The sequence below is a fragment of the Varanus komodoensis genome, unplaced genomic scaffold (assembly GCF_004798865.1).
Source record: "Varanus komodoensis strain SLA01 unplaced genomic scaffold, ASM479886v1 scaffold36, whole genome shotgun sequence".
Classification (NCBI taxonomy): domain Eukaryota; kingdom Metazoa; phylum Chordata; class Lepidosauria; order Squamata; family Varanidae; genus Varanus; species Varanus komodoensis.
The window spans coordinates 7,549,495-7,575,941 of record NW_025335873.1 but is presented as its reverse complement, the minus strand read 5'-3'; the positions used below and the strand labels follow the sequence as shown (position 1 = coordinate 7,575,941).

At 51.3% G+C, this 26,447-nt stretch overlaps 1 protein-coding gene across 1 annotated transcript in view; it reads left to right on the top strand.

Moving 5' to 3' along the window:
• Positions 1-26,447, top strand: part of COL27A1 (collagen type XXVII alpha 1 chain) — a 165,651-nt gene that overhangs the window by 126,379 nt on the left and 12,825 nt on the right. The window contains exons 39-51 of the mRNA XM_044439980.1: positions 124-231; positions 1,972-2,025; positions 3,342-3,395; positions 7,679-7,735; positions 9,247-9,300; positions 10,910-10,963; positions 13,007-13,060; positions 14,726-14,779; positions 15,190-15,297; positions 16,613-16,720; positions 20,704-20,811; positions 24,601-24,654; positions 25,767-25,829. Coding sequence (XP_044295915.1) covers positions 124-231; positions 1,972-2,025; positions 3,342-3,395; positions 7,679-7,735; positions 9,247-9,300; positions 10,910-10,963; positions 13,007-13,060; positions 14,726-14,779; positions 15,190-15,297; positions 16,613-16,720; positions 20,704-20,811; positions 24,601-24,654; positions 25,767-25,829 — 930 coding nt within the window. The remainder of the gene's footprint in view (positions 1-123; positions 232-1,971; positions 2,026-3,341; positions 3,396-7,678; positions 7,736-9,246; positions 9,301-10,909; positions 10,964-13,006; positions 13,061-14,725; positions 14,780-15,189; positions 15,298-16,612; positions 16,721-20,703; positions 20,812-24,600; positions 24,655-25,766; positions 25,830-26,447) is intronic.

The window sequence follows — 26,447 nt, the reverse complement described above, 5'->3', positions numbered from 1 at the left end:
GGCAGCTCCAGTTCTGGGGCCGGTGCCCAAGCTCGGAAGCAGCACACCTGGGCAGCAAGCCAATTGTGAGGACTAGGCCCCCCTGCTCCCCTCTCTGATGTGTGCTTGTGCTTGTGTCTCTAGGGCAGCAAAGGGCATCAGGGGCAACTTGGAGAAAGCGGCCCACCAGGCAAGATGGGATCAAAGGGGACCCAAGGCCCGAAAGGATCCAGAGGTACCCTAGGACCGATGGTGAGAATGGAGTGTTGGCTCGTTGAACACAATTGTTGCCTCTCTCAGTTACCTGTTACCTGTGCAGGGGGATCACCTCACCTTGGAGGTCTCTTCCCCTCTGGGCACCTGAACTGGTATGGATAATATTGGATCAAACGCAACAGTTTAGCCTGGCCGTACTCACTAAAACACGTTGCATTCCACTGGCAAAGTGAGCGTTTGGCTACAAGATTAATTGTCCAGCTCTTCTAAAAACCTGAACTCCAATCTAGATGTTCTTCCACCCAAGGGATTTCATGCAGCTCTTTCTACTTTCTAGTTTGTTACTTTCAACCAATTTTATTTTTGCCTTGCAGTTAAGTGTCAATACACACATTGCATTTCTGTTGTTGTGAGATGAGGCTTTTATTTGCATTCACCCCACCTCATTTATTTTCCATCACAGTTTATATGTTGCCTTATCTCCTAAAAAGCCATCCGGGGGATGTACAATTTTAACAATGAAACCTCAAGACTATACACAAAAGAGTATTGAAAACAATGCATTTTGTTAAACTACATGCATTAAAGGCCAGGGGGAAAAGATGAGTCTTAAAGGCCAAGGGTTTAGAGCCCAGTCTTAACTCTAAAACTGAGGACATAATTGCTTGAGTTCATTTATTTATACGCTTATATTCTACTAAATGGGCATTATATTCTACTAAATTAGACCCTGTTTTCTTCAGATTGTAACCCTCTCAGGTTTTGCTGCTGCTGCTTGTGTCTCATCTGTTTGCTTGTCAGGAAAAACATCTGTTAAGATAGTTGTTAAGACAATGTCTTTCGACCGTTGGCACTAGGAGCTCCAGCATGCAAGCGCTTTTGTTGAAAATTGTCTCTATCTGACCTGCTTTGTATGCTTGCTGCAGCTCACCTGTGTGGACATGCCCATTCACGCCCCCAGCCGAGGTTTTTCAGGTCATCTGTATCTGCCACGGGTGGCATGCAAACCAAAATTGGCCACGAGTTCCAGCTGGGTTGTGTCAAGAGCTGGTATTCCCCTGATCCGCCTCAATCTTCCAAAACAAGCCTTTGCAAAACAGTTCTGCATTGCCGGTTCACAACTAGCAAGCTACAGCCACTGGAAACTAGTCTCTAAGCATAAACAGAGTGATTCATTGAACACAAACTAGAAACTGCTTCCACCCCCACCCCCTTTTCGCTAGCCCTGGGGCTAATCCCCTGAATTTAAGCAGGACCTCTAACTGTATCTCTTGTCCCAGCGCTTCAGTGTGGGGTCAGGGCAAGGCCTTGTCTTCCTCCGTTCCTTGCTCCCCTCTCTTCTCTTCCAAACCCGGTCTGTTCCCAGGGTCTGTCTGAGCACCCGGGGACAATGGCCCTCCTCCCTGCCCCCTTGATTTGGACACTCCCCACTTTCGCCACAGAGCTGGTGCAACCTGGCCTTGGACACTCTGCCAAGAAAAAGGGCTTCATCCATCCTCAACAGTTCGTTAGCCACCATGAGAAGCCACCCTGGCCAGGGTAGGCTGACATGATAAACCTCAGCTAGCACACCCCTGAGTTTCCCAGCCCAGCCTGGCTGACGTCATGAGAACCCGTCCAGCATGTGTATTTGGTGGTCACTTAAGGAGATGGTCAGGTGAGAACCAGAGGTGGAGCTCCACTGGAGAGGCGTGGAAGAGTAAGGGGGACGAGCACAAATAATGCGGCAGGTACGGAGCAGGAGGTTGCTGAGCGCGTCTTCTCTCGTCCCTGCAGGGTGCTCCAGGCCGCATGGGACTCCAAGGAGAGCCTGGCTTGAAGGGCTACCAGGTGAGCTATTCTTCTGGGCACCTGGAGGCCTGCGCTTGGCTTTTCTCAGCTGTGCTGGGGTGTGCCTTGTAGGGCTGGTGCTCGCATTGGTTCTTCGGGTCACCCTATTGGGCTTGGTGGGGTCCAGCAGATGCCCCATTGGAGGCCACTCGGGCCTTTGGAAGGACGTTGAGGCAAGAGCGAGGAAAGTGGCCATACAGAGCAGACTACAGAATGTGCAAACTACGGATGGTTTATTCTTGAACGAACTAGGTTTATAAAATTGGTCTGGTTGCAGCACCAAAACATTTGGAAACACTGCCCTATGAGGAGAGACTGAGAGACCTGGGCATGTTCAGCCTTGAGAAAAGAAGACTGAGGGGGGACATGATAGTCTTCTGAGTAGAAACACAGAAACATAGAAAACAGAGTGAGTCAGAAGGGGCCTCCCGGGCCATCTAGTCTGACCTCCAGCACCAGCTGGCTCTGCTCACGACATGCCCACCATGTGGACGTCCAGCTTATCCTTGAACACCCGCACCGATGGGGCCTCAACCACCTCCCGGGGAAGCCGATTCCACACCCTCGGGGTCCTGACTGTCAGGAAGTGCTTCCTGGCATCCAAATTGAACCTTGGCTTCCTGAGCTTTGCCCCGTTGGACACAGAATAATCAATTCCAGTTGCGATAACCCAGATTCAGGCTGGATATCAGGAAAAGCTTCCTCACTGGCAGAGCAAAACGACAGTGGAACCAGCTGCCTAGAGAGGTGGGGGCTCTCCCACACTGGAGACATTCAAGGAGAAACTGGACAGCCCTCTGAGTGGGATGGTGTGACTTGGTGTCCTGCAACAGCAGGGGTTGGACCTGATGGCCTTCATGGCCCCTTCCAACTCTACTGTCCCATGATTCTATGATTTATTTGTCGGTTACCTTTACATCCAGCTTTTCTTTTGGAGAGTCCAAGGCAGCTCCATACATGACCACTGCCCTCTCCATCTTATTCTCACAACAACCCTGTGAGGTAGGCTAGAGTAAGAGACAGCGACTGGCCCAATGTCATCCGGTAGGCTCATGGATGAGTAGAAACTAGAACCCACATCTCCTGAGTCCCAGGCCAATACTCCAACCACTATACATCACTCCCAGCCCATCTCACAGGGTTCTTGTTGTGGGGATAAGATTGAGAGCAGGAGGAAGGGAATGGTGTGAGCCACTTTGAGTTAATTGGAACAAAGCAGGATATAAATCAAATCAATAAATTAAGTTTTATCAGGTGAGAGACAGAAAACCTGCTGGACTCTGTGAGCATTTTGTTCTCTTTCCCTTCCTGTGCAGGGGCACACAGGACCCCCAGGCCCAATTGGACCACCTGGATCCAAAGGTGAAAAGGTAAATGGACAGAATCTCAGAGTTGTAGTTTGAGAAAAGGAACTGGTGTAGACACGGAAGTAAACTTCCAGGGAGATCTTCCGTAAGCCAAGTCTGTAGTTAGCCTGCATTGGGGGAAGACCATGAGCCTGGTTTAGAAAGAGTGCGGTGGAGCTCAAAGGTAGAGTTGGAGACGAAACTTAGTGGAATCTGTCCCTGTAGCATTCATGGACTTCCTCCTATGCTTGGCCCAGTCTTACAAAGAAAGCCGAGAGGAAGTTGGAAACACTTGCAAAATAAAGGTTGCGCAAGCAGCGGACTTAATCTCTGCTTGAGGAGCATTCCACAAATGCTCTCCGGGAATTTAGACTGAAGGCATCCAACAGCTCCCCATCCCGATGTGGATTCTTCCACACCTGTACTCACCTGTATTGGGATCCCCAGCCCAGTATGGATTCTTCCACACCTGTACTTACCTGTATTGGGATCCCCAGCCCAGTATGGATTCTTCCACACCTGTACTCACCTGTATTGGGATTCCCCAGCCCAGTATGGATTCTTCCACACCTGTACTCACCTGTATTGGGATCCCCAGCCCCTTATGGATTCTTCCACACCTGTACTCATCTTTTCTGATAGGGTTATTAGGAACTAAAAGGATCAGGGGCTCAGACCCCTGTGGGGGAAGAATAGTCACACATAGCTAATTCATATATGCTCTAAAGCCCCCTGTGTGAGAGTCTTGAACTGGTCTTGTCTCATTAGGACCACCCCTCTATGTAAAAAAAGGACACACAGATCTATTGTCATTGGAATGGATTTCTGGACCGGAAAACTCTGCTGTAGAATTCAGAAAAGTGAGGAATTTGAAGGAAAGCTGAATTTCAGTTAATTTTGCAATAAATAGGAAACAAACTCATTTCTCTCCACACCCCCCACATCTATGAAAGTCTCACCAAGACATAACCATGGAAAAAACCTCTCTGCCTCTTAAAGAGATGGAAACTAATACTGTAAGTCCCACTGAATCAAGGAAGCCTTTCTTAAATAATTACGTAGATGATTGAGGATGTTCAGTTTATCAGACCGTTCAGTTCGGGTCTGGTTGCGATGTCTCCGTCTTTTTCCTTCCCTTGCCAAACTTATTAGATAAAAGTTTCACTAGAAAGAAGATTCTTCCCATACCAAATAATCCAGTTGGCTTAAACCTCCCAAAGTAGCCACACTGCCCTGTTGCAGGAAAAAGATAAATAAGATAAAATAAGCCACCAGTGAAGAGTTTTGCGATGCTCTAAAGAATAACAGACTTATTTTGGCCACATCTCTCATGGGCTCGGATCCACTCCTTCAGCTGTATGAACTCATCTACATAACACAAAAAATGTAAACAGTCGGGCCTAAATGTCACGAAATGCAAAAGGGATATTTATAATAGTGTTATGCAAACTGGAGTGGTGATGCGCCCACTGCTTCCAGCTGCTCCGAGGGACACTGTCCCCTTCCCCGAATTTAGGAGGCAGAACCCTCTTTTCACATTCACTCAAAACAGAGCACTGATGTTGGAGGCCAGGCAGCTTCAGGCTTGGATTCAACCTAATATTCCACATAGTGTATTTGATTACTAGCCGCACTCTACTGATTCACAACTTGAAATGTTCTTTCCAAGATTTGGAGTGTAATCTGGCATGATTGTCCCGCTCAGCAGAGTCTCTGACCATCTGTTAAAGATCTCAGCTTTTTCTTAAGAGGCACCATCATTGGAGTCTAATTCAGCTATTATTAGTTCAGTTTGTGTTTGATTCTTAGCCTTTTTCAAGAGCTGCAGGCTCTTGACTTTGTTGGAGGGAGGCCGCGTGTGGAGAGGTGGCACCCTTTCCAAATGTTAGTTGAGAGAACAATTGTGTTATTTTACTGGCTCGTCTGTGTGTCGGTGCAGGGCAACCTTGTGCTTTGCAACTGGTCGCAGTGTTGCATGAGAGTGGACTGCAGAAACGCCCTGTCCCATCTTGCTGGGTCATGTCCTATCACCCACCAGACCCTCAGAGCCTACCAGGAAAGTACTTGGAGTAGTTTCAGTCCCCATTCTCTGCCACTTAACTCTAAAGAAGATGGCTCAGTTTTATTATTTATTTATTAAAAGGGCTTTCTATACCGTCCTTCACCTTGAGTCCCAGGACGGTGATCCATAAAAGCACAGCATCATCTGAATTAACCCAGGTAAAACCCATCTTTCAGATAGCATCAACACTTAAAATATCCAGCAAAGAAAAAGCCCCGTGGCTTATCTCACAGTTCATTGACCTTGGTAATAAGCCTTCTGGCCCTGCCTTTTCTGCCCCTTCAGATTTCAAGTCTCAGATATCCACCCCAGAGTGCTACATTTTTTGGAGAAATAGGCCCAGTTCGCACTGGGTGCCTGGCCTCTGTGTAACGAATGGAGAACAGATATTTTTCTTAAGTGAACATATGCCGTTCTCAACGGGCGTGAGACAGACACGCATCACACGGAACCCAAAACACAAAGTGCAGCGTCATCCTTCTCTTGCATTTCTTTGTTCCTTGAGCCATCCTGACGCCGCCGTCTGCCCTCTGGAGCATTTTTCATCCTCTGTGATGCTCTTTCTTCCTCCCCTTAGAGCTGCCGGTTGAGTATATTTAGCACGGCGGTGAGGTCCGGCAGCTTGCACACACCCAGTTCTGCAGAGGGCGAGAGCTGTTTGGGAGACAACCTCGCCTGCTGTCCATCTCTGGATGTGACACGAATCCCGGAGAGAGCCTGCTTTCTGCTCTCCCGTGTCCCATGCCTCTTCCGAATGCAATCCGGCGTTTCGGTGCCCCTCTTCCCACTCCACACCTGCTGCCCCAGCGACTCAGCTGCTATTCCCCGGTTCCGTCTTCCCCGCCTCCCCGCCTCCCTGCTCGGGCCAAGCCCTTTCACTCAGTCAGCTTAATGATAACCAGTTCGAGGAAAAGAAATGACTCACACTTTCTTTTCCCTTTTTGCTTTTTCATGGCATTACAGCCAGGGGCCAGGGGACAGTTTCCTGCTGCCTTCTGGGATTCGCTCAGGCTTCTGGAACAGAGTTCATTCCATCAAGGCCGTATGGTTCCTCCAACGAGGGGGAAGAGGGGCAGTAAACTGAGTTGGAATCCCGTTTGGAGAACACAAGAGCTCTCTTCTAAACTCCCTCCACACATAGGCTATGCTTGCCTTCCCCAAATTGGCACTGGTGGGATGTGTTGGGTTGCAAAACCCATCATCCCCAGCTAGCACGATCGTCCAACAGCACCTCCTCACTTCTGCTGACATCCACATGTTCCAATGGCCCCTTGACACCATGGTCTATACATGGCCAGTGCACCACAAGCCCAGTTTCCCCAGTCAGCACAGGCTGTGGCTGGGAGATGCTCGAAGTTGTGGGGTACTCGGGTGGGGAGGCTACTGTAGAAGCTTGGGGGAGTCCCCTCCCCTGGCCACGTATTCTCATCTCAGGCTGGGGGGACCAGGGGCAACCTCCAGAGTGCCCAGGAACGTGACCAACTGATCAGAGCTTTGGATTCAGGTGCTCCACCTCACTCACCTTCTCATCATGCCGGCTTGCTATTCTTAGAGAGGCACGGAAGGAAAGTCAAAGGGAATCTGGGTCAGGCTTCTTTTAGAAAACCACAACCAAAAGATCTGCTGTGGGAGCATTGCCAAGGGAGCAGGGGTCTTCAGCGGAGCAGGAGGACCAGCCTTCCCCAGAGCTGTCTTCGGTCAGAAGATCTCCACAGCCTTGGCACATAGCGCTGTGGTGCAACCCGGCCGATTATCCTTCTCCTCTCAGTCCATTTACAGCTCCACAAAGCCGCCTGGCTGAGGCCAGCACTGTCCAGCTGGAGGCTTTTTACAATTGCAAACTGATGCTTCCCACCCTAGGAAAGCAGCCAAGAGCGGGAGGCCTTCCCCCGGCCTTGCCTTCTCCATTTGTAGTCAGAGCATGTTTGTTCTCTCGGCACTCGAGCCTTTTCTTTCGAACTTTGACTTCAGCCAAGCGGGGAGGAAGCTCCAAAGCCCACCATGAATTAAGGGGGGCGGCGAGCCTGTTGCACACACGCACCTCCGTGGCATCCTCAGGTTACGCAGCACCTGGGTTGGACTCCCTCGGGCCATGTGTGGGCAGGGAGGGCCTCGGGGCCAGGGGCACTGGCTTGTGTGCCTTTTTTGGGCCTTTTGTGTGGCTCGGGAAGTGCCTTTTGCTCTGCCCAGAGTGGCACGCATTGTGGGCCATGGCTTGTCTTGCCACTGTGTTTTATGTTTGCAGGGAGAACAAGGCGACGATGGGAAGATTGAGGGCCCTCCTGGATCACCTGGAGACAGAGTGAGCTGTTTATCCTTCCCAGGGGAAATGCTTTAGAATCACACCTCCCATGAGACAAGTTCAGCCTTGTTCCCAGGACTTGCCTAGGCCTGCGTTGGGCTGCGTTCTGCTGTGGTGGCGAGGTGGACTTTGCTTGCGTTGTGTTGTCCAGCTAAAACTCCCGCAAGCAGAAAGGTAGCTTGACAGGGAGAGGCCTTGTGGATTGTCAGGGCAACCCTGAGATGGGTGAATGATCCCCAAAGGTATTTTTGGCACCTGATCCAGAAGACCCCACAAGACCTCCTTGTCCTCCCTGCCAGTAGAAGTGCACCCATAAAAATTCAGGAGCGAACAGGTTGCAGCCATGCTGCATCACCAAAACACGTTTGTCTGTGGAGGCTGCCTCACTCTGCCTAGCGGTAGGGCCGTTAGTCTGGCCCCACGATCGGCTTTTGGGGGCCGTGTGGGTTTTCCTGCTGCAAGAAGGGCTTTCTTTTTCCACCTCTCCTCAATAAGCCCAGGGGAGCTGAAAACGAAAGCCCAAGCAGCAACAAAGCTGTTTTGCAAACAGACTGGTGGCAAGAAGGTCAAGCTCTCTTCTCGCTGATGCCAGAGCGTAGGACACGGAATACTCAGTTCAAGTTGCAACAACCCAGATTCAGGCTGGACATCAGGAGAAGCTTCCTCACGGTCAGAGCAATGCGGCAGTGGGACCGGCTGCCTGAGGAGGTGGGGGGCTCTCCCACACTGGAGGCATTCAAGGAGAAACTGGGCAGCCCTCTGAGTGGGATGGTGTGACCTGGTGTCCTGCAACAGCAGGGGGTTGGACTAGATGGCCTTCATGGCCCCTTCCATCTCCACTATTCCATGATTCTATGATTCTAACAAGTATGTTTAGGTGTTTCTGCACAGACCTGCAGTTCCAGGTCCATATGGAGCAGAGCTGTGTGTGTGTTATCTCACTTTCCATGCATCTTTATTTAAAACAAAACTTCCCCAATCGACCAGCCACAGTTTTATCGACATAATCTGATTTTAATTCAACATTTCTGCATAATTCGGAATGGGATTCTGCATTTCAGTGATGAGGAAGTAACCCTAAAAGTTCCCACTGTTGAGCTTGGGCCACAGGTTGTGATGATCTCTTTTGCTAGGGCAGGGAAATGTGTGGTAATCCTGGGCTTAATTTGCACAAGTCGCATAAAGGAGGTTTTCATACATGCGCACAGACTGACAGAGCTGTGACCAGCTTAGAACCGACAGCTGCCAAACTCCCGCAGCTCAGCTCACTGTTGGCTCTGGAGCTGGTGAAGTACCAAAAGCGCACCAACAGCAAGCAGGTCAGCGTCCTCCATCACCAAGATGGGGCCAGTTGGGCCTCCTTGGAAAGGAATTTCTGCAACCGGAGGCCCCCTCTGAGCAGCCCCTGCTTCTGGTGGCATCTTCTAACGTGGTCGGGAAATGCAGGCGCTCAGTTTGGAGGGTGAAGTTGCCTTCCACGTCCCCCTCACCTTTTCCTTGTGTTCTCCTAGGGTCCCCCCGGTGACAGAGGTGACCGTGGCGAGTCCGGAGACCCTGGTTATCCTGTGAGTCCTTCTCCAAATACCTGGTTAGGAAATTAACCATCTTGGGAAAAGTTACCACTGCTCCGTAATGTTCGGTCTCTCTGGCCTACTGTTCCCGCGGTCCTTTCAATCACAGCTTCCATCAGGGGCAGGGAGCTTGTGAGTCTGAGTGCCTTGATAGCCCCTGACCAACCACTCAGTCGCCCTGTCTCACTGCAGTGACTAAGTCACGCCAGAGGAGCCGGGCCAGGGAGCCGGGTCAGGAAAATGCAGCTCACTTCCCACTGTCACTCCGGGAGAGCCACCTTTGTGCTGGCTCGTCCTCAGCTGTGCCTAGGACTCCTCAGTGCTGAATGCAAGGAAGAGAGGCAGACACTCTTTAAGCGATGGGCTGCCGGGCAAGAAGGCACTCCGGCAGAGGGAAGCCATGGTGCTGCAGACTGGAGCCATGGCAAGAGGCAGGAGCGGCTGCGCGGAGCGAAAGCGAGCATCCGTGTGCCAGGGATGGATCGCCATCGTCTTTTCCGTCTTTTCCTGCTTCTCCTGGTTGTGCAGTGGCTTCTCCTGCCAGGAGAGGGCAAGTCTGCTTGGGCCTTCCACAGGCACAGGAGTTCTCCGGAGCAAACGCTGCATGATTCCTTGCTTTGTGATCGCGGACATCTGTCTCCTCCGCGTCAGTCGGGCCTGGGGGCAGGCGCTGGGAATGTCAGGCCCCGTGTCCGCATCACTGATCCCCGAGTCTTGATTGTGAAGTAACTAAAGTCGCATGAGAATTTCAGCCTTGCTTGTGAAACACGCAGGCATGCCCTGTTTGATGCCCAAGCACCATGGGGATGATGGGCCTGCAGAAAATGCGGCCAAAGTGCCAGCAATGTGCCCACGTTCTGTTTGCACCAACCTTCCCGGTTCCTCCTAATTTGCACTCATTTCCCCTGGAGGCGGAATTCAGCCTTGCTTTAGTTTAGGGAGGAAAAGCTCTGCAACATGGGTGGGAGGTTTCTCCGGCCTGTTTGCACCGTTTTCCTGTTCGTGCAGAGCAAGCCAAAGTCGCGAAGGAGCCGGGGCTGAGCGGCTGAGATGCTGCTCGAACGACCCCCGTTTGCCCACCGTGAGGGGCTCTGCTGGATGCCCTCCGTCTGACCCACCGGATGGGCTGGGCCACAGAGCAAAGGCAGTAGCGATGCTAGGAGCAGGGAGGGGGTTTTGCTGAAATGTTGAGCCCTGGCAGGATTTGGTCCAAGCATCCTTTTCAGCTGCACCTGGTTCGGTCCGTCGAACTCGCTGCCCACAGCACACCAGCGCCTCCCAAGACTTTTCTGAGGCAAACAGTAAAAGCACGAAAGTTCATATTCCTGACGGCACGCAAACGTCGCTTCCGCCGCACCAAGTTCCTTGTTCTACCAGCGCACAAAACGTGCATAGCTGCCCTTTAGAGACAGTCCCTGCCCATGGTTTCCCTGAACACCTGGAACTCACACTGGAACTCGCTGCCAGGGTGACAGAGCTTTGCTGGATCCGTCCACAATGCGCTGTTGATTGAGGACCGATTGCGCCGGGAGCTCTTGTTCTCCCCGCAGAAAGTATCTCTGCTGAAAGATTAACTTTGTTCCTCCCTCTTGCTTCCTTCTAGGGTCAAGAAGGCCTCGATGGGGAAAGAGGAAGCCCTGGGCAAGAAGGTTTACTTGTAAGAACCCTTTGGTGGCGTTTGCCTTTGCTGATATAGACTGCACTTGCCTGTTTGTTGAGAAGTGTGTCTCTGTGTTCCGTGATCGAGTTCAGGGTTGGGCCACCTCCAGAGCCTGCCGGACCCCAATCCCATCATCCCCAGATGGCACGGCCGAGGCTGGGGCTGATGGGAGCTGCAGTCCAACAGCATCTGGCCAGCCAGTTCCCCAGCCCAAGTCATTGTGCTGCTTGAAGGTCTTAAGAAGAAACAGGCTTTGGATTCTGAACTTTGCAGAATGGGGCCCCAGCACATTTGCTAATCGTTACAATCAGGTTTGCTTGAATTTCACAGTCTGTCTAGGAGCAATGGTAGGTGCCAAGAAGCAGGCCAGAGCCTGGATTCATCGAAGCCAGCTATACCTACACTGACTGGGAGCCCAGGCTAACAGGACTCCTTCCCAGCCCTAACTGGAGATGAACCTGGGGCCTTTGGCATGCAGTGCACCTGGTCCTGAGCTCACCTAAATGCAAACAAGAGTCTAGTCCTCATGGTTCTGAATAAAGAGAGGGTTTGGTGAACAAGGTACATGAGAAACTGCTTGATATGGAATCGCACCGCTGGTGTATCCAACTCAGGATTGCTGAAACTGAGGAACAGCAGACCCTGGGCATCAAAGAGGGGTGCCTCCCCACCCTCAGTGCAGATCCTGGAGACCAAACAGGAAAACTTCTGCTTGTGCTCTACCACTGAGCCATTGTTCTTCATCTCAAAGCAAAACAAGATTCCAGTCCTCAGGGTTCCAGATAAAGAGCTGAATTACCTAGGAGCAAAAGAAACTGACCGAATCAGACCCTTGGTCCACCCAGTTCAATATTATCTCAGGGGTTCCAGACAGGGATCTTTCTGAGGCTGTTGGGAGATCCCGGATGCCAGACCTGGAATCTTTGGCAGAGAAAGCATGGCCTCTAAGCCGGAGCAACGGTCATTCCCCTTCCAGAGCAAGCCAAATTCTGCACACGGGAGGGGCTTGGATCAGTGCTGTGAGACATGCAGCAGGTGCACTGACCCCCAGGCTCTCCAGTTAGGGGGCAGGGCAGAGAAAGCCCCTGCATGAAACCTTACGGGCATCCATGGCAGCTGGACTGCAGGCCAGGCAGTGCTGCCAAGACCGTGCTAGACCAGGACACGTGACGAATTTCATTCTGTGCCCATTCTGTAAACTTTTGTGCTTGCACACACAAGCACAAGCAGCCACGCCACTCCTCGGGAATGGTGGCCATTTTCGACACTCGCATTCCAGTTTGAGAAGTGCACAGCCTGGGGTGTGATGCTCACTTCCGAAAATGTGAGCTGCCTACACCCGAAAATGTAGCTGCCTACACCCGTGTAGTCCCCTGCAAAACCTGTTTTGACGCCCTCAGCCCAGGAGGAAAGGTTGCACGCTGCTCATTTTTCACGATTGTTTACCATTTGCAAGCACCGCATATTAAAAATGGAGATTTTTCACGAGTTAAAAAAAGGCGCGGTCCTTGCATTTGGAAATGAGCTGTGAGGAAGAATTCCAAATTCTTTTGGGGCTTGAAAATGATATGTCCATTCATCCAATGCAATATAAGATGGGTTTCTATACTCGCAAGGTACCTATTCCTAAAATAAAGGCAGGTGGGGCCATCCAAGGAGAGGAAGCTTACCGAGGCTCACCTTGCTGTGGAGCCAACCCCCAGAGCATCCCAGAGGCCTGCTGTCGAGCTGTGTCCCCCAAACTGCCTCCAAGAACCCTGCAGACCTTCTCCTTTATGTCTAAGGGGGTCCCCAAAGTTTCAGCTCAAGCTCCGGTTCCTGCCCTCAGACACTGGATTCGCTGCTTCTTCCTGGGATCCACACGTGTCTCTCTGCCTGAGCTGGACACACAGCAAAAGTTGCTTCTTCCAGGTCGTCCCACCTGGCTGGTGTTGTCACAGACCTGGTAAACTCTGCTCTTGGTCCTCTGCTGAAGGGATCGGCCAGAAGGAAATGCTCCTGTGGGTGCTTCCAGTCTCCTCTCTTCTTGTTTTCCTGCAGGGCCACCTGGGACCACCAGGCCAGCCTGGGCTGAAAGGATCTAAAGGCAGTCTGGTATGTTTGGGAGACGGCAGGGCAAGAGGCATCTTCTCCCAGTGGGCTGGCCCTGACAGGGACAGAGAAAACATGGTAGCCAGGGAGTCTGCTATTCCTGGGGCCTGTCAGCTCGTTGTCCAAGATGCAGTCAGTTTGTGTCTGGGCTTTTCCGCTTCAGACCACAGCTGGAGGCTTGCGGGACTGAAGTAAGGACGCTGTAGTCAGGGATCCGTTCATGAAGCGAAGGGTGCCCTTTTGGCTCAGGTTGCAAACCAAAGCAACCAGCGGTCTTTCTCAATTGGTGCCCTTTCCAATTTTGCCTTGGTGCTCTCCACTTTCTTAGCTGCAGTCTTGTCTGTTGTGGTGGGGGGAGGGGTTCCTCCCCCTGAAATGGAGATGGTTTCCTCCTGTAATGCAAAGTATTTTGACCTGGCTCAGTCTTGAATGGGCAGTTAAGCTTGACTGCAGACTGGCTCCTGGTGGTGAAGGTCTTGGTTGATATGGACTAGCTGCCTGAATTTTGGGGCTCTTCAAAAGGCTGTGGCAGCTGTCACCATGCATGGTGGTCCTTCGGAAGGGACTGCTGTGCCACAGCCGAAGGGGGCTGAATTTTGGACTTGGCTACGTCCCTACCCAAAATGCCAGGAGCAAAGAAGTCTATTGCCTTCTCCATCATCTCTGTCTCTCTCTCTTTCCAAATGGGCTTGGGCCTTTCCACATCTGTGCCGTTCAAATTCAACAGTTTTTCACTGTTTCCCTGCATCACCAAAGGCTGCCCTCCTGGCCCAGAAGGAGCGGCTCGACTCGTGGTCCGTCCTGGCTCAAAGTTCAGTGGAATCTCTGCTCTCGGAGCCTTCCCAGTCTCCCAGTGCAGCGACGGAGGCTTCCTTTATGGGAAATGGAGGTCGCAATTGCCTCTCCTCACCCGGCCTCCCAAACCTACTCAGCACTCCTGGATTTTCCCAGCATGTGGAAGGGCTGCCCTCCAGCCCAACTCCAAAAAGTGCTCGGCAGTAAATGGGGAGAGTAGAAAGTTTCGGGAGAAATTTGCGGCCCACTGCAGTACACGTCCCCCCTCACTCCTCTCAGAGCACCAGCTCATGTTTCATGTGCTTGGCAGGGATCCCCGAAGGCTGCAGCTGGGGAAGAGAGATGCAGAAAGGCCTCCATGTTTTAGAAAAACCAGTGTGCTCACACAGACGGAGCCGTGTGGCTTCATAAACGAAGTGGGAGTTTGACTTTCTTTCCTATTTCTTTTTGAAGCAGCTTAGACTGGGCTTCCCCAGCCAGGAGTCCCCCAGAGGTGCTTGGCTGCTCCCAAACAGGAGGCTGGTGCTTAGCTCCGTTTTGCAAAAAGGGGTCTGGGGGAAGCGAGCACTGAGGACCTGCCAAGGTTTCCTTCAGCCACAAAGTGCCCTCCCTAGCCATTTTGGGGCAGAACATCGTGGGCATCCTGGCATCAGGAAGGGCCGCATGCAGTTTTGCAACCGAGAGCTGGGCTCCAAAGAGTGCGCTTGGCTTTGCAACTGCTGCTGTATATTTCCCAGACTATCAAAAAGAATCTCACACTGGGGAGACGATGCCACGCTCACATGCACGCACGCCTCAAATCTAGATGCTGAGCAGGAATGGGAGATTTCTGGAACCAGGGTGGCATTGGGCATTTTTCCTTCTCCTCCCAAGGGTCAGAAAGGAAAGCCGGGTTTGCAGGGAGCCAGAGGGAGCCATGGCCCACCGGTAAGTGCGAAGGCACCGTCCCTTCCCTTCCCTTCCCTTCCCTTCCCTTCCCTTCCCTTCCCTTCCCTTCCCTTCCCTTCCCTTCCCTTCCCCACCAGTTCAGGAAGTGTGGGTGGGAGTTCCGGAGCAGGAGCGGCAGACGCATGTGCGAACCCTGCCCCACTGTTCCCGTTCTCTCGAGCCGCCACGTTCTCCCCGCAAGGTGCAGAAGAGCTGCACGCGGTGTCCTGGGGCTCGCTCACCTGCGGACGCAAGATTTTAAGCGCCGCCGGGCCAATTCTGCCCTGGGGTGTCCCATTTTGGAGCAGCCGGGCCGTGTGTCCAGGGAGGCCAGCCAGGGGGCTCGCTGGGTCGGCTGCCCTGTCCCCCAGCCCGAGATCGTCCGTCACAGCATCTCTTTCTGTCTGCAGGGTCTTGTGGGCTTGCCTGGTCCTCGAGGAGTCGTGGGGAGGCAGGGCCAAGAGGGCCCCCCCGGGCTTGACGGCATTCCCGGGAAAGACGGAGGCCTGGGGCAAAAGGTAAGCCTGAGTTTATCGCGCGATCCTGGCAGGATCTGTGTCTTCATTCAAATTTTGATTTTTATACACCCTTTGTCATTACAAGCCCATGTCCACCACCACTGGATTGCCTTTGATGCTAGTGAAGTACTGAAATTTGAAAAATAAGAATACATAAGATAAGTCAATGACTACTTGCAGTGCAGGACATCACCTTTAGTAGCACTGCTACTGTAGAAGTGAGCACTTCACACACACACACACACACACACACACCACCCGCACTTCTAAATGCAGTATTGCAGCTGCCCCATGTCTGTTGTACCACCTATTTTCACCTCTGAGTTCTGTTGGCTGGCGTGTTTTTCTCAGCATGGGCTAGAAAGTCAGCAGGGAAGTGGGACCGTAGCTCCTTTTTAACATTCATAAGATTGGGGGCCGTCCACACTTCCTTCCAAGCAACAGGAGGAAGAAGTAGGGAAAGGTGTTTTAGCTGTTCCCTGCCGGGCTACTTTTCTACCTGCGAGGAGGGTTAATCTTTTGTTGTTGTGTTTATCCATGGATGCATTCCAAAACGGGGTTCAATTTGGATGCCAGGAAGCACTTCCTGACAGTTGGGACCCCGAGGGTGTGGAATGGGCTTCCACGGGGGGTGGTTGAGGCCCCATCGGTGCGGGTGTTCAAGGATAGGCTGGGCGTCCACATGGTGGGCATGTCGTGAGCGGAGCCGTCTGGAGCCGGGGGTCAGACTAGATGGCCCGGGAGACCCCTTCTGACTCGCCCTGTTTTGATGCTTCTATGATTCTCACCCCCATCATCAGTGCTGTTTACCAGGAAGAGTGTTGGGTTTAGACTCGGGAGACCCGGGTTCTAGTCCTCACTTGGCCATGAAACTCGCAGCACAACTTTGGGCCGGTCGTGGACTCTCAGTCCAATCCACCTCACAGGATTGTTGTGAGGATAAAAATGAAGATGCAGTGGATCTTCCGGTGAGCCATCTTGGATTCCCTGGAGGGAAAACAAGCCATATAATGACTACGGGGCACATGGATGGCTTTCTGCAAAGCAACTGCATCCTGTGTCACATGCTGCGCTTGTGACATTTCAAGAACAGAAGTGTCAGAGACAGCCAGAAATGTCCTGCAGGTATCAGGATCAGAGGACATGGGCTGCCCCTCTGGAGAGGAAGAATCTGTTTTCAGCAGCCTTCCAAGCACCCTCTTCAGAGAACATGTTTACTGTGCGATGCCAAGGTTTACGGTCGCTGTGTTTGTTATCTAAATATGAACAATGATGGACTGGATATTTTCTCTGCTCTTCCCCCAACCCAAATTAGGGCGAACAAGGTGAGGATGGAGACGAGGGCACGCCAGGAATATCAGGGAATAGAGGGAATCCCGGTGTGCTTGGACTTCCAGGGGCTCAGGGCCCCCCAGGATTCAAGGTCTGTATCTGCCCATTTGCTCTAGTCGAATTACTTACTACCCTCGGAGAGCTGGGGGTTTGCAGCGTCACCAGAGCCGTGCCGGTGAAGCGAGGGCATCGCTGCTCAGCTCTCCCTCGTCTTCACCCGTGTTGTTTTTGGAGAGAGTGCTTGATTGGAAATGCAGTAGGCGGTGCTGCAGTCCAAAAGGAGGAGAAGATGGATACGTTTATTTCTGGTCTGCGTTAGCCTTGCTTGTGTTTATTCATAAGTTTGCTCCATCCCGTTTCCACTCCTTTCAGGTGTGCGTGACTTGCATTCACATTTTTTCCACATCGCTCCCTATGCATTCTCCCCTCAAACATGGGGTTTGGGACCCTTTGAGCACAAGAGCTGCCCCGCAAATTTCGGAGAAGTGGCGGAAAGCAAGGGACGGCTGTGTGCCAGGGCGTATATTGCTCTGCCCCATCTCCTGCAGCTCAGCCCCTTCCATTCAGTCTGGAGGGTCCCACTGCTTCAGAGGCATTGCTGGTCCCCGGCCTTAGAAACAGAGAAACAGAGCGAGTCAGAAGGGGCCTCCCGGGCCATCTCGTCTGACCTCCGGCTCCAGCCGGCTCCGCTCACGACATGCCCACCATGTGGACGTCCAGCCTGTCCTTGAGCACCCTCACTAATGGGGCCTCAATGACCTCCTGTGGAAGCCCATTCCAGACCCTCGAGGTCCTAACTGTCAGGAAGTGCTTCCTGGCATCTAAGAAGCATCTGAAGGCGTGTGTGCTGGCCACCAATACAGACGCACCGTTCATCTCCTCATCCCATCAGAGCAGCCTGGCTGAAGCTGCGGCTAGAGCCAAGTTCTCCTCTTTTTCGTGGACACTGATGTCCACCCCGTCTCACTCCTACCTGCTACATCCCAACTTTTCCCTAGCCAAAGAAGCAGGGACTTTTCAGGAATGGCCCCATTGTTGTGGAACTCCACCCCCACAGGATGGTGCCTTGCTTTTCAATGAGCCTGAAATGCTTTTTTTATCCTTTGATATGGGTGGTGCTTGTGAGGAAGTGCAAAATGGTGCTTTTTTTCTGCTGGCTGGGACTGGGCTGCTTACTATGTGTAAAGTATTCTATATATGTTTTAGGTTTTAAAATGGAATATAGATGGGTGGTTGCTGAGGTGGAATTACAAGGTATTTTATTTGGTTATGTTGCAAGCTACTTTCTGATTGCATGCCAAAGTGGGATATAAATTCTTCCATCAGTCTACCCATACATCCCATTGGAAGAATTAATTTTCTCCACCCTATATTTAACATTTCCCTCTTCATGCTCCTGATTAACCCAAGGTTCCCTGAAGATGTTTTTGACTGCAGTTCCCAGAATTTTTGCGTGTTGGACTTGCTGACCGTGGCTGATGGGAACTGAAGTCCAAAAGAGCTGGAGGGCACCAAGTTGTGGTCCTCTGAGGATATTGGGCTACCCCTCCCATTATCCTTGGAGGGGGTGGGAGTTGTAAGCTGATCATGCGGGGGGGGGGGCGGGGGGGCAGGGGTAGGAAAGGCTGGATTCCAGGAGTTGCCAACAGCTCTCTCTGGTTCCCAGCAAGAGTCTCCCCTGGCTCCACCTGGAGATGTTAGGGGTGGAAGCTGGGATCCTCTGCATACAAAACACAGACTCCAGGATCAAGGTACAGGCCTTCCTCTTAAGTTCTCCAGGCTTTTTTGCTTCTGTCGTGTTGTCTTTTGAACTGCTAAAAACTGCTCATTTGGAATATTGTGTCCAGTTCTGGGCACCAAGATTGAAGAAAGTTGCAGAAAAATTAGAAAGAGTCCAGAGGGAGGGCAGCAGAAATGATCCAGGGTTTGGAAACACTGTCCAGGGAGGAGAGACTGAGGGAACTGGGCATATTCAGCCTTGAGAAGAGAAGACTGAGAGGGGACATGAAATCCCTCTAGAAGTCCCTCAAAGGTGGTCACAAAGAGGAAGGTCAAGATCTCTTCTCGCTGATGCCTGAGCGTAGGACACGGAACAATCAACTCATGTTGCTGCAACCCAGGTTCAGTCCTAGATATCAGGAAAAGTTTCCTTGCTGTCAGAGCAATGCGACAGTGGAACCAGCTGCCCGGAGAGGTGGGGGCTCTCCCACACTGGAGACATTCAAGGAGAAACTGGACAGCCCTCTGAGTGAGATGGTGTGACTTGGTGTCCTGCAACAGCAGGGGGTTGGACCTGATGGCCTTCATGGCCCCTTCCAACTCCACTGTTCTATGATTCTTGATTCTTTGGATCTCTGAAAAATGGGGGGAAGATCCCAAACAGGAGGGCTGCATGGAGGAGCTATGGCTGGGTGGATGGGATCCACTTAAGCGTGCCTTAACACAAGACTTTTCAGCTGTCCTTTACTGCCCCCTAATGATTGCAGTTAGAACTACAGCCCAAGGCTTCCAGGCAGGGGGGTTTGGGTGCTACCAGTCAAAAGGGGCTTACAGACCTGTTTTCTCCTCCCCATTTTTTTCAAGTTAGTAAAAAAGGTAGAAAGCAAGATACGGGGGGATTACCAATGGAAGGCATGAAGGTCCCCTCGTAATCACTACAATGCCATCTTTGGAGCAGAGTGCTTGCTTGTAGGGTAAAAACCTTCTCCAGGAGCCATTAAGAATCAAGAGCTGGGGGCATCTGTCAAAAGAGGTGCATCAGCCAAACTTGACAAAGCTCTGGATGAAGCGGACAAGCTGAGGTGAAACCCAGTCGAGATGGAGATGTGTCTGGCTGCTAGGACATCGGGATGCGCCGTATCCTCAGCCGGGCTGCCTTTCCCAGAAGGTTCAGATCCATCAGTCAGCAGCGCTGCCAGATCCTACACTGACCCAAGGCGGATAGGGGGCGGTTGTCCACAAGGAGTGCAGTGGCTCGGGGCGCCCCCCTGTGATCCTTCCTGAACTGTTCGCCTGTGGACGTGGTTGCCCATGCCCTGCTCACATCCCCTCTGGCCGAGTGCAGCACACTCTTTGCACAGCTAAAGACGGTACAGAAGTTCAGGTCAGTGCGGAATCTGGCAGGGGAGCCAACGCAGCGATCTGGCCCGTGGTCTGCCATATTGCATTCATTCTGAAAGCACTTCTCTGGTTGCCGGCTGTTTTCCAGACACAATGTCGGTTTTGACATTTAAAGCCCTAAATAGCTTTGGCTCTGGATATCTCAGGGGCCATGCGTGTCCCGATGGACCCAGTCTGCTTATCAGATCCATAAGAGATTCCCTTTCGGAGAAGCCCATTTGCCTGGCCCCGCTCCCTCCAAAACTGCGGAAGATGCTCTCTCGAGGACCTCGGAGATGGGACTCTGAAGAACCCTTTGGCCTCTCGAGCCACGTCAGGACGCCATAAGATTATTCCCTAAATGTGTTATTTTTTTACATTCCTTTTACTGTGAGTTTCACCCAAACAAAATCTTAATAAAACAAATCAAGAAACTAAACTAAACAAGCATTATCTTCCCCTGCATTTGGTGATCGCTCTGATTAAATATACAAATAACTGCAACTCCAGACGTTTCAATTGTATATATACGTTTCCTCAACGGCAGACTAAATACCTGTGTGTGTGTGTGTGTGCGTCACACAAATGTTGACAATGCAATCCAAGCGTTCCGTTTTAGCATGGATACTGCCTGTTCCCACATACCTCGCAAAGGAGCAGGTTACGGGTGAGGCATGAGGAGAAAGGTTGCAGTTTTGCTCCTGTGCTGCTTTCGTGGGCGAGTTGGTGCCCAAGTGCTGGATTTCTTCCAGCGATGTGCAGGCTTGTGGGATTCTTTCGGCAGCTTGTGGGGGCATTCCTTCCTCACCCCCCCACGCCATGTAGGGTCTGGGGAAGGATTTCAAGCGGCCAGTGTAGCCATTCTGTCTCCAGCGCCAGAGCCCAACCAGCTCCGCTGCAGCACGACCCACCGAGAGCAAGTTTCGCTGAGTTTTCCTCTGGATAGAACTGACGCTTTTCTCCCTTTGCTTGCAGGGAGAAAGGGGATTACTTGGACAGGCTGGCCCCTTGGGAAAACGAGGCCCCCCAGGAGGGATGGGTCTTCCCGGAATCCCTGGTGAGCCTGGATCAAAGGGGCAGCAGGTGAGTGGAGGGGTTGCTTCCATGACCATTTCTCTAGGGCTGAACGGAGAAACATGATAATTAGCAGCCAAGGTGATGCTGTGGTTGGAGTAGGGAAAGGAAAGCTGGGGGGGGGGGGGGGAGGGGGGACCCGAGGGGGGGAGGGACGTCAGGCAGTGCTGGGCAGGGGAAATGGATGGCATGCTGGTGGGGGTGCCCTAAACGAGGGGCTCAGAGAGAGAGAGAGAAGGGGTCTTAGGAGGCGAGCGAGGGAGGGAGAGAGCAGGAACGGCGCTGCAGAAGGAGAGAGAATGAAAAGGGGCTGGAAGAACTGGAGAGATGGGCAGAGGGCCCCCCCAAAAAGCAGTGTCTGGCTCAGTGCTGAAATGCAGCCCCCCAACTCATTATCCCCCAAGGAAAGTGGCCATGGAGAGGGTTCTCCCTCCCCTGGACCACCCCCAGGGTGGGGAAGGTTCCGACGCCCACCCCTCCTTGCCTTCCCCACCTCACAGGGTTGTCGTGAGGAGTCACACAGGGGGAAGAGAACCCCACACTCCAAATGGAGCATAGCAGCTGTGTGCTGTGAACGAACAGGCCTGTCAAAAGTCAAGGTGGTGGTGATGGCGGCGGCCACGCCAGCCAGGGACTGAGTCCCGCCATCCGAGCCAGGTCTGCTCGGAAGTAAACGCAGCCGAGCGCCACGGGACTTCTGCCAGGCAGTGGCCCTGCACAGCTGCAGCCTTGGCCTGTGCACCACGTCACGTGGCCTGGGAATATCACCAGCAAGCAAACTGGTCTTGCAGAGTAGGTGATCCTTATCGGTTGCAATGAACAAGGCCCGGCCCCCGGCTCCAAGGGGCTGGCTTGGCTCCGAACGAGCAGAGCTATTTCCCAAACAGCCGTGCCAGAGAGGAATTTGGGCAGCGCATGTCGCAGCTCGTATTTCAGGCAAACATTGCAATTCTGCAAGATTCATGTTTCTGAGACAGGAAATAGGAGTCCCGGTGGGATCGCCTGAAAAGCTGCCCCTTTTCGTAGCTGCATTCATAGGCTGTGAGATTATGCTTTGGAGGCGGGGGATGTTTCAGGTGTGGGGTGAATTTTGATGATGGGGGCTTGAAACGTGCCAGCACTTTTTCCAGCTCGCTCCTGGCCTTCCAGAATCGCCAAACTACAATGCAGTAGCTGTGCTGGCTCAGGCTGATGGGTCTTGTAGGCCAGCCACAGATGGAGGGCCACAAATTGCCCACTCCTGCTTTAACTCGCCCTGTGATGCTCTGTATGAAAATGATTGAATGTTTTTTACAGAGCAGAATGTTCCAAAATGCAGTGCCAAAACTGCATTTTGAAGGGGTGTAGGCCAGGCTACTGGATGTGTCATTTAGTGCTCCTATTGAGACTAATTTCATGCTGGGTGGGTTTGGATGTCATACGCAACAGCCCTGTGAATAAGTCACCCCAGGTTGGATGTTTGCTAAACAGCCCCAAATTAGGGAATTCAGAAAAATCCACAGTGGCCTCAAATGACTGCAGATCGCTTCTAGTTCCTTCCTTAGGGCTGCTGAACAAAATTAATTTTCCAAGTCCTTATGAATGCAGTAACGCCTCCGCCAACTCTTTCGGAAATGGAAACTGGTTTTGAAGAAGAGTACTGCACTGGCTCTCTGAACTTTAGCCAAGCTTTCCTGTATTTCTTTCTCTGATATTTAGCCCAGTCTGCCGATAGCTTTCCTTATTAAAGCTGTCCTTGTCAATTTCCTCCTCCGAGCATCCCTCTGCCGCCCTCTTCACCTTTTGCAGCTGCTAAACACTATTTTTAAAAGTGCTGTTTCACATTGCACCAGAGTAAGAACACCTGCTCGAAAGTGTTTCAGATGGCAAAAGATTCTTGGTTTATTTTGATGCAGCAGATTAACATAGTTTCCCCCCTGGAATTATTTCTTTTAGAGGATAATTTTCTTGCAAATTGAAAAATTATTTCAGCAGTTAAAAAAATGACTCTGGGAAGATTTGTTCTTCCACTTGCTTTGCCACTTAAATTCCCTCTCCTTCATGGAACCTTAGAAAGCAAGTCACACATCTTAGCTTCCAGACAGGGCCTGGCCATGCCAAAACATCTCATGAGCACGGCAGGAAAAGTTTTCCAAACGCTGACAGCTATTAGGACTCTGGAACAGACCCTGCAACCAAAAGTGGTGGAAACCCCGGCATTTGAGTCATTCACAACCGAGCCGAACAAGCCCCTTCGGAATATCGTAGCTGAGGCTGACGGCCATAAAAGGGTTGTTTCCACGGATAATTCTATGACTCACAGAGGGTCGTTTTGGCCCTCGTTTCTCTTCTGAATGTTCCAGCCATCCGTCCCATTCCCTGTTCAAAGGTCAGGAGATTGAAAAGCTTGTCCTGCGGACATAAAATATAGGGCGTGCTTTTCATGCAGAACCTTGGTCATGTCCCTCAGCGCAGCCTCATGGCTTTGCGCTCTCGGTATGAGGACCTTTCCAAGCCTAGAGGGGTATGGTGTGGGAAAACTCAGTCACTAGAGAGAGCGAGTTCGCTTTCTGATCGCCAAAGGGATCCCACGGAATTCGCTCATCAGAACTCGGCGGGGCTGTTGCAGATGTTTCAGGGTTAGAAATACCTGCCATTAGTGATGTCGACGGCGGCTTCTTTCAGCACTTTGCCAAAGAAAACCCCCTTTTGCTCCCAAAATGGGTTTCCTCCTTGGCCATTTGCTGCCATCTTGTTTTCCCTCTGCAGGCCATGGAATCAGCATCATTATGGCACCGTCTGTGTGTGTGTGTGTGTGAGGGAGGGGGAGAGAGAGAGAGAGAGAATGAGAATGGAGGTCCTCCATGGGTACCTTCCATACCCCATCCCTGTGTTCTGGAATGATGCTTGTTTATGGTCTTGCTAGGCCCCTTCTGACCGACAGTATGATTCATTCAGTTCTATGACCCCTGAGATATTGAATGCCTGCCCCAGAAGTCCTGGCTCATTTTCCTCCTTTGAGCAGCAGATCAAAACTGGTGCTCATTCAGCCTTCAATTTAGGTTCCTAAACCGACAGCAGTCGCAACTGCTTTTTGTTGTCTTTTGCAGAACCTTTTCCTCTTTATCCTGTAACTGTATTAATTTTTAAAACATGTAAAATGCTTCTGAAAGCCCTCTTACAAAGTTATCTTCTTTAAATGTCCCAAATATCTGAGCAACATAGTTTGGGCTTGTCGTTATATCCTTATCTCAATTTTTCTGAAATCAGAAAAAGCGTCCCATCTCCAATCCGTACATCTTTAAAAAAAAAAAAAAAAACCCAAAGACGAACAAGCGAGTCCTTAGGATGTTGACAGACTGTAGACCATATGTAAGCTAGCATATGTGGATTTGTGTTTAAAAAAAAACACCCCGTCCCCAGCACTGCTTCTGCTTGGTGCGCTGCCACATAAAGCATCGAATTAGCCCCTGCAGAGAACGGGATGCTGGAATGATGCATAGTGACAAGATAGGGCCAGCGTCTTCTTGCATCCTTCAGTGTCCCTCTGATCTGGACCTGCTTGTGTCCAGTGAATAATGTGGCCTTCCCTCTTCACCCCTCTTGCTCAAGTTGCAAACCGATCCATGGGCCAAAAAGCCAGATGGATTTTGACTCTCTGCAAATTCACTTCCTCTCCCTCAACGCAGCTTGGCTCACGACCGCTCTCTCGACTTGGCTTTCAAACTCACGAACCGAGACGAGCTTTTCAGGGCTTGGTCCTGTGAGCTAAATGTGTTCTTTCATCTTTTTAAAAAATCTATTCTTATTAACTTCCAGGGAGACTTTGGTGAATCAGGATTTCCAGGGATCGCCGGGCTGTTCGGGCCAAAGGTGAGATCACTTTGTGGGTAAATATCATGTCCCTCCAGCCAACACTTTTAACAGAGCAGCTCTTTAAATAGGATCTTAACCATGGAACAACAGTTTGCCTGCAAGTAGCCACCACGCGGTTGGGGTGTGGAAGGCCTGATCCGTCCAGCTGAGCTCACGGATCCTGGTCATGGGATTGCCGTGCCGCTGTCTCCATGGGAAAAGCCCGTGAGGTCAGCCCCCGTTTGTGAGACCGGCCCGTTGTGACATTTCCCCTCAGCTGCACAGGAGTTGCTCGAAAAAACAGTCTGCCTAAGGTGGATATTTAAACATCGCCTGGCTTGGGTGATGTTTAAATATCCATCTTAGGCAGGCAAGTTACACAGGAAGCTTCTTATGTTCTTGGAAGACAGCAGCAAAAAGTTGCTTTTCTTTTTAAGATGCCGTTTAGCAATGCCTGAACTTTGTGGATACCAATGAACTCCAGAAAAAACTCACGTTTCTTCCAGTTGGTGGATGTAATAGAACCCCTTCGGTGTGTTAAGTCTCTCACTCCCCCGGTGCATTGGAAGTCTGGGTACAGCCACGGACTATATTCCTGTGTTGGTCATTTCGATTTCTTACCACCCTCTGCCAGAGTCTTGTAGGGAGCTGATGGGAGAAGCGATCGAGATTTAAAATAACTATTTTACATTTCCAAGAAGAGAACGGGTTATTTATGCTCCATGATGGCATCGCAGCCTCATATAGCTTTCTGGAGGCTTCCAAACAAGATCCAGTCCTCTTTTGCCCATACAATCATTTGCCGGGTGAGCGAGGGGTTGCCTGGGGGAATGGGGTATTTGCACCGGGGAGCCATGTGAGGCATTTGCTGGGTGTCTGAAGTGGGCAGCATTCCACAATGCTGAAGACGAACGAGAAGACCTGCCCCGGGAGGTGCATCTGAGCAGCAGATCAAAATTGGTACTCGTTCAGCCATCCGTTTAGATTCCTAAACCAAGAGCGTTGCAGCTGCTTTTGCAAAATGTTTCAGGTTTTATACTGTAAGTGCAGTAACTCTGAAAACATGGAAACTGCTCCCGAAAGCCCTTGCACAAAGACATGGCATTCATGGCCGATGTGTTTATCCACAGGGTCCTCCAGGAGATCTTGGGTTCAAAGGAATCCAGGGCCCCAGAGGTCCCCCAGGGCTCATGGTGAGTGTTAGGACCCTTATTCCTCTTGCTTATCTTCTTTATTGGTAGAATCAATTTTACTGATCTCTTATAAATTCTTTCTGGAAATACTACCAACGCTTGATTTTGTTCATATTTTGAAAATTAAAAAATGGAATTGCCCAGGTCTGGACAACGCCATAACCTGTGGTCCCGGCTTGGGTATGGCTCATGGGTTGAGTGTGGTCGATGCTGAAATGTGGCTTGCTGATTATCTGAACCCAGCCATCCTAAGAAACCATGGCTGGTGAACCATGAGCATGAAAACAAAGGAAGTTTCGATGTGTGTGTGCAAACTAATCAGAGAAGATAGCCTACGTTATGGAGAAGAGAAGGAAGCAGGGTCAAGGCAGCAGGAAGCTTGGAAGGAGAAATTTAGAAAGAACATTTGTAAACAGAGAGGCAGAGGAAGAAGCATGCATGCGAGAAACTTGGCCAGTAAGAACGGGGGAAGGAGAGCAAGGCTTGTGCGTGGAAGAGAATTTGAGATGGCGGGGGACATATTTTTAGAGGAGGAAAGGCTTTGGATCGGAGGAGAGGCGGGAAACTGTTCAGCCTGAGAAAGAATGTGGGGGAAACAGAGAGCGTGTGCTTTCATGC